The 12,102-nt window shown below is 33.6% G+C and overlaps 1 protein-coding gene across 2 annotated transcripts; it reads left to right on the top strand.

Annotated features, from left to right (window-relative positions):
- Positions 1-670: 670 nt before the first annotated feature.
- LOC109048193 (interleukin-6 receptor subunit beta-like) lies at positions 671-9,418 on the top strand. 2 transcript variants are annotated; one of them, XM_042734508.1, is made up of 15 exons: positions 671-1,475; positions 2,741-2,864; positions 3,040-3,215; positions 3,576-3,712; positions 3,795-3,828; positions 4,571-4,711; positions 4,813-4,892; positions 4,991-5,207; positions 5,437-5,577; positions 5,660-5,758; positions 6,218-6,361; positions 6,496-6,645; positions 6,776-6,860; positions 8,266-8,335; positions 8,737-9,418. In XM_042734508.1, the coding sequence occupies exons 1-15, from the start codon at positions 1,427-1,429 to the stop codon at positions 9,085-9,087; spliced, it is 1,998 nt and encodes a 665-aa protein (XP_042590442.1). In that variant the 5' UTR covers positions 671-1,426; the 3' UTR covers positions 9,088-9,418. The 2 variants fall into 2 exon arrangements, with proteins under 2 accessions (XP_042590442.1, XP_042590441.1); XM_042734507.1 differs by having other exon boundaries at positions 2,738-2,864.
- Positions 9,419-12,102: the final 2,684 nt, after the last annotated feature.

Genomic DNA, 12,102 nt, shown 5'->3' with positions numbered 1-12,102 from the left:
CTACTCTCAGATGAACACTCAACTTACCTTCACTGCTTAGCTACAGAGTTACTATTAATAACTTCAGGAAGCAGTTAATATCAAAGTAATAGTACCCACATAGTGCGGTTACATTGATGCCTCCCTGTTCACCTCACCCACAAACACATATCAGAAGTGAAACCAAATTGCCCTGATCATTTGACAGAAACCTACATAGGTTTACAGACACGGTAAAATACAGACGAGGTACAGTAGTCTTAGGAAACAGACAGACTGAGCTGAGATCAGTGTCATTGAAATACTATGGTTACTAGTTTAGTATAATTGAGATACGATATAATTTTTAATTAATGTTTTGATTCATTTTTTATTTTTATATTTTCCTTTTTATTTTTAGTTAAAGTTTTAGTAATTTTGTTGTGTTTTTGTCATTTTTAGTAGTTTTGTTAGTTTTTATGAATCCTTATTTCACATACACATACATACATACACACACACACACATATATATATATATATATATATATATATATATATATATATATATATATTTAAAAAAATAAACTATAAATAAGCCTTGATAATACATAAAACAAAAAAAAAACAAAACAAAGCAAAACAAAACAAAAAACAAACAAAAAAAAAAAACAAAAAAAAAAAACAGAAAACAGAAAACAAAACAAAACAAAAAAACAAAACAAAAAAAATAATAATTATGCATTAGTAATATATAAGGTTCAGTTGATGACAGATGATGCATTACGAGGCATTACTGGTATTACTAATATCATTAATATCACAGGTATTACTGCTGTGATGTTTGAGTAAAAGGGGATTTTTTTTTCATCATTTACTGAGTCAGGTATAAAGTTTTTAAATAGTTACAAGTATTTACATTCTTTTTGAGTTCATGATGTTTTGAAGGGTTTGTGTGTTTAAGAAGAGGGAGACACTAACAAATGAAAAGAGGATGTAAAAATGGAATTGGTTTCAGGGGTCAAATCCTGATTATTCTGAAGCACCACTTTACTAAAAGCTGCCCACGTCAGGCTAATGATGATTTAGTTGGAAAGCGATCCTAATAGGCTTGTACAATTAGGTTTATGATCTGTAAACAAGCCAACTAACATCTCCGTCCAGCATGTTCCCATTTGAAGGTGAAGGCACAACATTAAGGGGTGTAGCAGGTAACCAAACGTGTTTTTTCTCATGAGACAAGCTTCCCCTGCTGCTCTCGTGTTGTGGTTTGTGGTGTTGCAGTAGTTTGCACTTCATTCTGCCTCAGAAACACACATGACTGGTAGCTACGCACAAACTAAACACCTTCGGCTTTCTGTTGTCTAGATGATTTGAAACACAACGACTGTTAACGTGAACTCTGGCTTGCCTGTGTATTGGTCATGTCTCACGAGTGAGGAGCTTTCTGAACACTAGAAGCGATCAGGATGAGAGTGGCTGTGCTGGTGCTTGTTGTTTCTGTCAGTCTGACTGAAGGTATGTATGTCATTGACTTTTTTCTGTCATGGCTGATAGCACATACACAACACCGCAGATGATATTGAGATTAGATTGCTAGACTTTTACGGAAGTAATGATACAGATTTCAGATGATTGTTCACTTGTACAAGATGGTGTGTAGATTTTATCAGTGCTGTGAACCTTCAAGCGCCATTTGACTAAACCGCCATTAAACAACTATAAACCACAGGATGTAAACAAATTACAGTCGTTTTGATGATGTTTTTATCATTACATCAGACCCATTTAAAAAGTCACATACTTATTGAAATGTAAACAGATGACTTCAAATGGTTATACACTATTGTTCGAAAGTATATAATTATTGGAATAATTGAGATTTTTTAAATGCTTTTGAAAGACTGTCATGACTAGATTTATTTGATCAAAAATACAGTAAGTTGTGAAATATTATTAAAATATAAACAAATGGTTTTCTATTTTAAAATATTTAAAAATTTAATTTATTCTTGTGATGAACCGCTGAATTTTCAGCATCATTTCTCCAGTCTTCAGTGTCACATGATCCTTCAGAACTCATTCTGATATGTTGATCTGGTGCATATTGTTGTTGAAAACTATTTTTACTGCTTGATTTTTTTTTGTGGAGATATATATATATATATATGTGTGTGTGTGTGTGTGTGTGTGTTCATTTAAAAGAACTGCATTTATATAATGTCTTCTGTAATATTAAAATGTCTTTGCTAGAATATTTATTTCTTTTTAAAAAAAAAGTACTTACCCCAAACTTGAATGCTAGTGTGCCATGGTTTCCAAAAAAATTTAATAAGCAGCAAAAACATTTCAACATTAATAAGAATAATAATAATCTAATGAGAATGATTTCTGTCAAGACTGGAGTAATGATGCTGAAAATTCAACATTGCATTAAAGGAATAAATTAAATGTTTACAATGTATATAAAAAGTGTAATAATATTTCAGTATTACTGATCTTACGATATTTTTGATCAAGTATTAAAAAAAAATTATTAAAAAAATTATTAAGGCATTGTATTTTATTTAAATGTAATTGTCTTTTTCATTATTGTATTTTTTGTTTTTTATACACACATAATCTATACATGTCTATACTTTTAGTGAAAGCTCCTGTCACCAAGACAAATGCCTTGTACATACTATACTTGACAATAACGCTCTCTCAGATTTCTATTTCCGAGTTCCAGTCAAACTTACCAATGATGATTTTTTTACATCATTTAAATGTTCTTAAAGCAGCACGATGTGTGCCTACAAGTAGTCCACAGTGTTACAAAAATTCAACTAAACCAGACGAGGACTTCATCTGTGAATGGGATGAGAGAAACCCTGAGAAGAGTCAAACACACATTCTCCATATATGGTGAGTTCAACCAACGCAAGGCATGAAAGTAACACAAACAAATCATGTTGTCTTCATGGTTGCAAGAAAGTGTAAACCTGTGTGCATCTGACTGTGTGTAAAAAAAAACACTTGGGTTTAACAGATACTGAGGCTTGATAATGCATGTCAGTCATCATAAATCTAACTTTGACAGGGACACTGTAAAAAACAGTTTTCGTACGCATGTGAAGTGCAGCAAACCAGCACAGGCATACCTTCACTTGGAGGAGCTAGGAACCCCGTCAAGAAAGACCGACATATGGGTACAGACACAAGTGGGCAACCTCACCTGTAATTCTAGCAAAACTTCAGTCATTCTTGAATGCATGGGTAAGCGTTATGACACCTGCGCTTAGGACTGCGCATGCGCACTGGCTGATCTTAGCCTGAAAAAATAAGCTTTTTATAACGCCATTTGAGCAAAAGCAACAACATTTATGACACAGCTGTTGTGAGATTTCTTTGGTGATTTCAAATATGAAATTTAATCGTAAACTTAGTGAACAGTTTTGGAGAATTTGATGTTTCCTCATTCAAAGAGATGAAACAAGAGGCGTTTCAAAGATGGCCGCTGAGTGACATGACTTTAAGTAAATTTATACTAGATTAATGAGGGCCAATACACATATGGTGGGATCAGAAATCAGCGCAGCATAACATTTTGCTAATATATACTTATGTTGCCAACAGTCAAATACAGTAAACCTCAGATTATCAGGATGAAAAGGTCAGCTGGAATCCTGAATATCACACTGGACAAACCAACAGATAACAAAGGTGCTATATATGAGATCAGATGGAGAAAAAGGGACTCTGAATGGCAGAATGTAAGACGTTTCAGAAAATTTGATATTTTAAAATCTTGAAATGAATCTGTTATTTTGCTAATGTTATGTTCTCCAATTGTAGACAACATTTGAAACCAAGGACAGCACTATTAAAGGTTAGAGTCCTTATTCTTTTAATACAAATTATACATGTGCAGAAATAAAGTAGTCTGGATGGTCTGAACAGTGATTTGTCCTGGTGTTTATAAAAAATGAGTTGACTTGTACTCAAAAAATAACATTTATGTACTATTAGTAATTTCTAGAACTCCCTTAAAATAACAACAAATATATATATATATATATATATATATATATATATATATATATATATATATATATATATGTGTGTGTGTGTGTGTGTGTGTGTGTGTGTGTGTGTGTGTGTGTGTGTGTAAGAAATAGTAATAGTATGTCAACACTGTACATTCCAGACTATAAAACTAAAGCTAAAGAGTAAAATGTGGGAACGGGTTATCAAATCTGGTTTTGTGTAGCACCTACAGTTTTTGGTGCAAAAACTCTAATAAAAAACGTAATAGTTATGTATTGTTAATATTTGAAGGTTGCAACCTAGGCTCACTGGAAATATGTGACTCCAAAAACTGCAAAAATGTTCCCATACAAAGGCAGTTTCCAGGTGAAATGAATACTAGAGGCAGTAAAACACCAACAACTTTTGTTCTTTTTCACACGAATGATTACAGCAATTTTAGATTCAGTTCATCACTGATAAAATGCTTATTTTTGCTTACTTTTTCAAGAGAAAGCATGAGGTTGTATTGAGGTTCTAATGAGGTTGAAATTGTGTACCAATCCTTCCCAAAATATACAAAACTTATTGAGATGTTCTTGTAGATTTCCACATACTACATCTACAGAACCGGACCATCTATCAGATCCAACTGAGGCGGCAGGCCATACTGAGGTCACATCCATGTAAAGACTCACTACATGCTCTCTGGAGTGACTGGAGCCAAATGGTGGATGTTCCCTCAGGTTCAATTTCAGCTGTATCCGTCTATGAATGCTGCAGTTTCACAGTGTGAAGCAAATGAATAAGTGAAAATATTCGGTTAACAGATGTCACCTCTCTACAGAAATCAGGCGCAGACCTGTAATACGCTGTGTAGAAAAGAACCCGGAAAATGGTAGCAGGGACATTCATCTCTCCTGGGATGTAAGTATTAAAGGAACGCGGCACATCAGAAATGTTTTTGTTGGGTTGAAGATAAATCAAATTTGATTTGAATGATGCTAAAATGTAGTTTTCTTTAGGCCCCACTTCCTGAAGAGTCTGTAGGGGGTGTAAAGTACATTCTGAAACTCTTGGATTGGCCTTGTCACAAAACCAAGAAAAAGAAACAAACGACAAATCAAACCTATAATACATCAATAACATATTCAGAGGCCAGGATTTCCATTATTGCACGTAACAAGGTTGGACATTCACCAGAAAGGCATATCTTCATTCCTGCTTTGAAACATCTGAACTGTAAGTGTTAGAGTGGATTTTCAGGTACACTGTGTGTGTGTTAGAGTGTGTGCGCTTACGGCAGGATGCAAGTGTAAGCTGTGGGGGTTTTTAGTGACTGATAGTCTTTCAGTGTTGTTAAAAATTGCTCATTCAAAATATGCCACTTAATTTTTTTTTTTTTTTTGAAAAACTGAATCTTGAGAGGAAACAGTAAAGTTGAAACTCATATGAAATTTTGACATTTCAGACTGCAACTCTGACATGCCCTCAAATATCCCCAAGGCTGATAATAATACCTGCTTAGAATGGTACAAGCTGGAAGATGGTGAGACCCGACCAAAGACAGTAAATAGCTCAAACAATATATTGCTCAAGGACATTAAAAATGGTAAATTCATCCATTGATCCAATTCAAAGCATTATATTTATGTGTCATATTAGCTAACTCCTTTCTCTGGTTTTAATTACAGAGGTGGACCATTTTGTACGGCATTATTACTTTCTTCACATCAAAAGAAATAAACAGTATCAAACTGTCGTTATGTGTCCTTTTTACTCAAAACAGAAAGGTAAGTTCAGACTGAGGATGTGTCAGTAAATATGGTTAATTATTTTCATGTTATGGTCAATAAATGGCTAAAATAAAAATATTATTTTGTTTAAAAATGTAAAAATAAAACACTATCTAAAAGGTAGTGAAGTACCATTTCCATGGTAATGCAATGTCTGATTTCGAAATGTTTTCACCAGATGCATTTTGAGTGTATAAGCTTTTGAATTAATAAAATATGTGAAAGGCAATAATAAAAGAGCACCACAATTTGTGTTTAATGATGAATAAATGTCAAAATAATGAAAATTACATTATTAAATATCAAGTATTGTCTGATATTGATCAATTAAAATTATAACTGATATGGTACCATGAGGTGCATCCCTTGTTTAGACTATTTAGTCATTAAAAAAATGAAGACATCAGTCCATGACAAGTTATAATTTTCACAATGGAACATTTGCATTTGTTTCAGCACCTATTAATGGTCCAGCCAATGTGAATATTTCTGACATCACACATGAATCCGCTGTGGTACACTGGCTTTCCATTCCTGTGGTGGAGCAGCAAGGATTTCTACAGCATTATGTCATCTGGATATCTGGACAGGGAAACACAAGTAAGCTGAAAGTTTATAGTATAAGTATTTGCTAAATGGAAGTCATAGCCGTAGATAGTTTTTTACTTGTATGACAAACAGTCGAACCCATTACAAACATATCAATGTTTTGCTTTCTGTTCGTCTTGCTTCAGAGTTCCATCAAGTCCCAGCAAATAAAACCAGCTTCCTGATCAAGGACCTCCACCCAGGGGTCTCTTACACTGTATCTATATCCGGAAGGACAGAAGCTGGTAATGGGCCGAACTCAACTGTGAACTTTGAAACACACTCCAAAGAAATGGGTACTGCAACACAGTCACTGCTAACTGAGTAATGATTATGCAGAACTGAAAGGTTTATTTGAAGAAAGAAACACAATGAGCTGTAAGAATGTACCTGCCAACAGCAAATGTGTTCTGCCATTTCATTCAGGCTTATCGTGGCAGGACCAAACCATCCTGATCGTCTGCGTGGTTGCCCTCTTGTGTACTATAATCTGCTCCGTAGCTGCCAGGAGGTGAGATTACCATAACCCAGAACAGCTGATTGAAGGCCAAGATATGTTATATTGTTCATAACCTGCAGCTTGACTGGCAGAGCATAGAGCTTACACCACCAAAGTCATGGGATCGACTGCAAGGGATGCCAAAAAACGTATTATGACTGTATTATTGCATTGCTGTGACTTTCATTCTAATCATTTTCACTTTATTCTCAAAATATCACTGTATAATTCTGACTTTCTTAAAACATTACAGCTTTAATCTCACATTGGTGGTAATACGTTAAATTTACTCTCAAAATAATACTTTATTCTAGTAAATTTGAATGAATTCCTAAAATATTACAACTTTAATCTTGTATTGTTTTGAATTTCTGATCATTTTGACTTAATTCTAAAAATATTACAACTTTGATCCCGTAATATCACTTTTTTTTGTTCAAAATAACTTTATTCTCATAATTTTGACTTTATTCATAAATAATTACAACTTTAATCTTGTATGTGCTGATTTGAACTATTCTCTAAATATTACAATTTATTGGTTGTAATTTGGACTTAATTTTTAAAATACAGCTTTATTCTTGTAATTTTGATGTACTCTTTATTCTTATTCTTTTTACTATTTAATTTTTTTAATATTATGACTTTAATATCATATTACAGTGACTTCATCTCATCATTTTGACTTTATTCTCAAAATATTACAACTTTAACCTTGTATTGGTCATATTTTTGACTTTTTCAAAATATCACAACTTTATTCTTGTAATACTATGAATTTATTCTCATCATTTTGACTTTATTCTTAAAGCATTATAATTTTACTCTTGTACTGATCATAATCTAGACTATTCTTAAAATATTGCAAATTTGTTACCACTTTTCTTTTTCTAATTTTGACTTTATTCCAAAATATTACAATTTCATTTCATTTTGGTCATAATTTTGACTTCATTTTCAAAATATTACAACTTTATTCTAATACTACTTCTTTATTCTAATAATTTTGACTTTTTGATTTTTAAAATATTACAACTTTGTTCTTATATTATTAAAATTTAGTTTATGTAATTTTGCATTTATTTTCAAAATATTATTTCCAAAAACTTTTTCTTGCAATACTATGACTATTCTTGTAATTTTTATTTTTTTTAAATATATTACAACTATAATCTTTTAATCTTGTATAACCCATATATTCACACACACACTCACACACACACACACACACACACACACACACACACACACACACACACACACACACACACACACACACACACACACACACACACACACACACACACGCACACACACACACATATATTTACACTTCTGTTCAATGTATTTACCTATGTCTTGTACTAGGTATGTATGTACCTGGTAAAATGTCTGTAACTGTCTCTTTGCTTTACAGATTGAAGCTGCTACCTGACGTACCCAGTCCTGTGGTTGATGTAGCAGAATTCAGGTGTCCGGAAGAGCAGGTTAGCAACACGAACTGCTAAAGAATCGAAGCATTTCCAACGAAACAGCCTCAATATTTAAAAAAGGCACGACACAATATGCTGCACATTTTAATGACCTAAATACTGAAATCTCCCTTCACTGTCAGCAGACAAAAAATTTGTAGTGAGGTCAAAATCCCAACCACAACATGTCACATCAACACATTTGCAGAGACTTATCTTGAAAGCAGCTATCAGACAGAGAAAAAGAGTAAAGGAAAGCTGCGCTGCACAATAATCTCACAGAACCTATTTACATAAATTATAGTCTTGACCTACTAATAAATTTGATGCAAAATAAATGGAGAGTATAAATCAATTGTTTTATGCATGAGTCATCAGTGCAAGTTATTCCAAATGATAAAACGTTTGTGTTGCAGGACCAGAGGTGGATGATAGAGGAGGTGCATGAATTCATTCTCTTGCTGCACCAAGATCCCGGCAAACGCAGGGAGAACGTGACTCCTGAGCAGAGCACTTTACTGCAAGACTTTGGGCTTGTCGTCTTTGAAGAGGAAGATGAGGAAGACGGAGAGGGTGGAGTTTCTGACTTGAGCTCTATCAAATCCTGTTGCTATCCGAATCCTAGCTACAGAGGACAGATGCTGCAGCTGCCAGAGCCTTTTCACATGACAGACAGCACTTCAAGGGACAATGACACAGAGTCCACGTACAGAGATGGCCTGTTCTTTGAAACACGAGTCCTGGAGTGTGACACAACATCACTATAATAGAACCTGACTGTAGGGACAAATAAACAAGCCTAAACAAACCTCCTCTCTCTGCTGCATGTGTCTTCTGTACAAACAGGTGCAGTCAGTTATGGCATCTTTAGCTTTTTTAGCTTGTCTTTAAAGTGCACCTGAGAAATAATACGGGAAATTACCCAGTTCTGAGAAGAGTGTGCGATTCTCAGCAGTAACTGAGGTTGCGAAAGCATCCTCACCCTTAAGCTTTGTTGTGGTCACTGACGTCACATTCTGGATTCTCATTATGTCTTTGTATGAAGCATACTGCTTATTGGTGTTTTTAGTAATAAAGTTACCGTTATTGTGCTCTTCACATACAGGTATATCAAAGTTAAATGTTAAGGGTTACTGTAGTTCGATTTTTTTTTTTCAAAGAAATTAATACCTTGCTTTTATTCAGAAAGGAAGCATTAAATCGATCAAAAGTGACAGAAAAGACTTTTATATTATTACAAAAGGTTACCATTTTTAAATAAATGTTGTCCTTTTGAACTTTCTTTTCATCAAAGAATCCAGGAGAAATTCCCCTCAGAAACAATAATGGTTTTCACAAAAATATTAAGCAGAACAACCTTTTTTTTAAACATCAATAGTAATGAGAAATGTTATTATTATATTATTATTATAAATGTATACAATAATTATCATTTGTAGTATTACATTTATTGTACACAGCTGAGTATATATTTATACATTTACAGTTTTGTCCACTAGGGAGAGCAATTCAGTCTCTCAGAAAAGACACTGGGGGTTTTACGTCATTTAAATAAACAGACATCACAAGCCAGTCTTGGGTTTTACTATATTAACCATAGTTACTACAGTTTATGTTGCTACTGTAAAACCATCATAAATCTGAAATCTGGAATCTACATCTGAGGTGCAAGAAGTTGAATATGAATCAACTTTGTTTTCTTCCCTCTTATTTAAAAAAAAAAAAAAAAACTTTTTAAGAACTCACAACAAAATTTAGCACCTTTATTTAATTTAAAAATATTATTATTTTTTAAAGATTACCGACATTTTAGTCTGTTATCAGATTTTTATCAACTCTTCTTCAACTATACTTTTCACTCTCAAAAAAAGAAAGAAAAGTTGCAAGGTGGAACCCTTTCAAAAAGTACTACTAAGTACCAATATGCACTCCTCAGGGGTAAATGAAGTACAAAGATGTACCTTTTTTAAAAAATGTTCTTCTGTACCTATTTTTTATGAGAGTGTTCATAAACAGGGTAATAAAAAAAGAGAAAATAGCATTTACATTTTTTTTTTTTGTATGATCTGTATCAATTATTTGAGAGAGACATTGCTTTAGGTGTTGGCGACAGAATATGGGGAAAAAAATAATTCATCAAATTTAATAAAAAAAAAATTAAGTTAAGGGGTTGCAATCAATTTATTTTAGCTACATTTAAATAAACAAATTTAGTTGACTAACTTTCAACAAAATGTGTTTATTTAAATATAGCTAAAATAAATTGATTGCAACCACTTACATTAAATTAACAAATCATTTTTTTCAGTTTAGTTTGAACAGCATCCTGCTGTAGCTGCACGTTCTCTGTCTCAAAGTGAAGCGCTGCTGCCCCCCGTCTTCACAAAGGTGACTTTGTTTGTGATTCTGTGCAATGTTCAGATTACTGTTCAGGATATGGGAATTAATCACAGATGAAGAACGCCACCTCCTCAGAATCTTTAAGGATTAAAAAAGAAAAAGCAAAAGAGTGGAATAAAACAGAAAAAAAACCCAGAAAAAATTATTTAACTTACATTAACAGGAGTCTCCCATCAGGTACTGACCAGCTCAACCCTGCTTAGCTTCAGTGGGTGACCAGTCTTGGGCTGCAGGGTGATATGGCCGCCAATCTCTAGTATCAGAATGACATCCCTTAAAGTGTTATCATGGTTATGATGTAAATTTTAATAGTAAACTAGATATTAGCCACCACTGTAAATCCATTTAAGAAAAAAGACATTTACTAAATCATAACTTTGCTAATTTAGCCAATTTTTCACTTCAAGTAAAAATATAATAATGCATTTCCTCACATCTTGATAAACAGATACTGTAGATAGACAGATAGACAAATAAACATAAACAATGCACAGCATAAATGAGTACACCCCCTCTAAAACTTAATAAATTCAGCAATAACTCTTTACTTAGAAGACATGTTAGGGTTCTTTGAAGATATAATGTTCCAACAAGTCTGCTTGATCAGTTACCAGAGAAGAACGTCAAAATTATTCAGGAAAATAAGATTTTCTTATCAAAGTGATATAATGTTGTGTTGCAAAAATGAGTACATGAAAGCAATTTTTGATCAGCAGGTATGTTAAACCAACTAAGACAAGTAATTTCCCGATAATAAAGTGTTATATAGCCCACTGAATCATACTCAGACTTAATGCTGACAACAATGGAACCATTACAATAGAACCTATTGCGAGAGAACTGCTAGGAGAATTATTTCTTAGCACAAAAGAGGACAATTGTACAAGAGGAATAGCAAATCACTGTTTTAAGTGTGAAAATATAGCAGCAGTAACACCGACATTCAAAAACAATGGACTTGTGATAAGGCCCCTGAAATAATCAAGCCTTCACTTTAAGTTTTTATTTAGTGGTGAGTGATTTTTTAGAAAAAGAGCAGCAGAAATCACACGCAAGTGTCTCAGAGCCAGCAAAAGATATGAAAAGAGTGACTGTTTATCTCACAGAGTAAGATGCAGCCTGCAGAAGTGAAATGCATGCTTGTTTTCACCACTGGAACTACCAAAGCTCAATAAACTCATTTAACCTTTTCCATGGCCCATATTTACAAAATAGAGACTTCTGGGAATCCATACTCTAGACCAAGCCAATCATTTCGGATCCAAAAGCATCCAAAATGTTCTTGTGCTGCTAGAGGAGGAGTACGGTGAGAAGTGCTTTGTACCCACAGTGATGTTCGGTGGTAGTAAAGCTCTTATAGGGATCTATGAGCGCTGAAGGTG

Source organism: Cyprinus carpio, chromosome B11, assembly GCF_018340385.1.
Source record: "Cyprinus carpio isolate SPL01 chromosome B11, ASM1834038v1, whole genome shotgun sequence".
Taxonomy (NCBI): Eukaryota; Metazoa; Chordata; class Actinopteri; order Cypriniformes; family Cyprinidae; genus Cyprinus; species Cyprinus carpio.
This window is presented reverse-complemented; position numbering and strand designations above follow the sequence as displayed.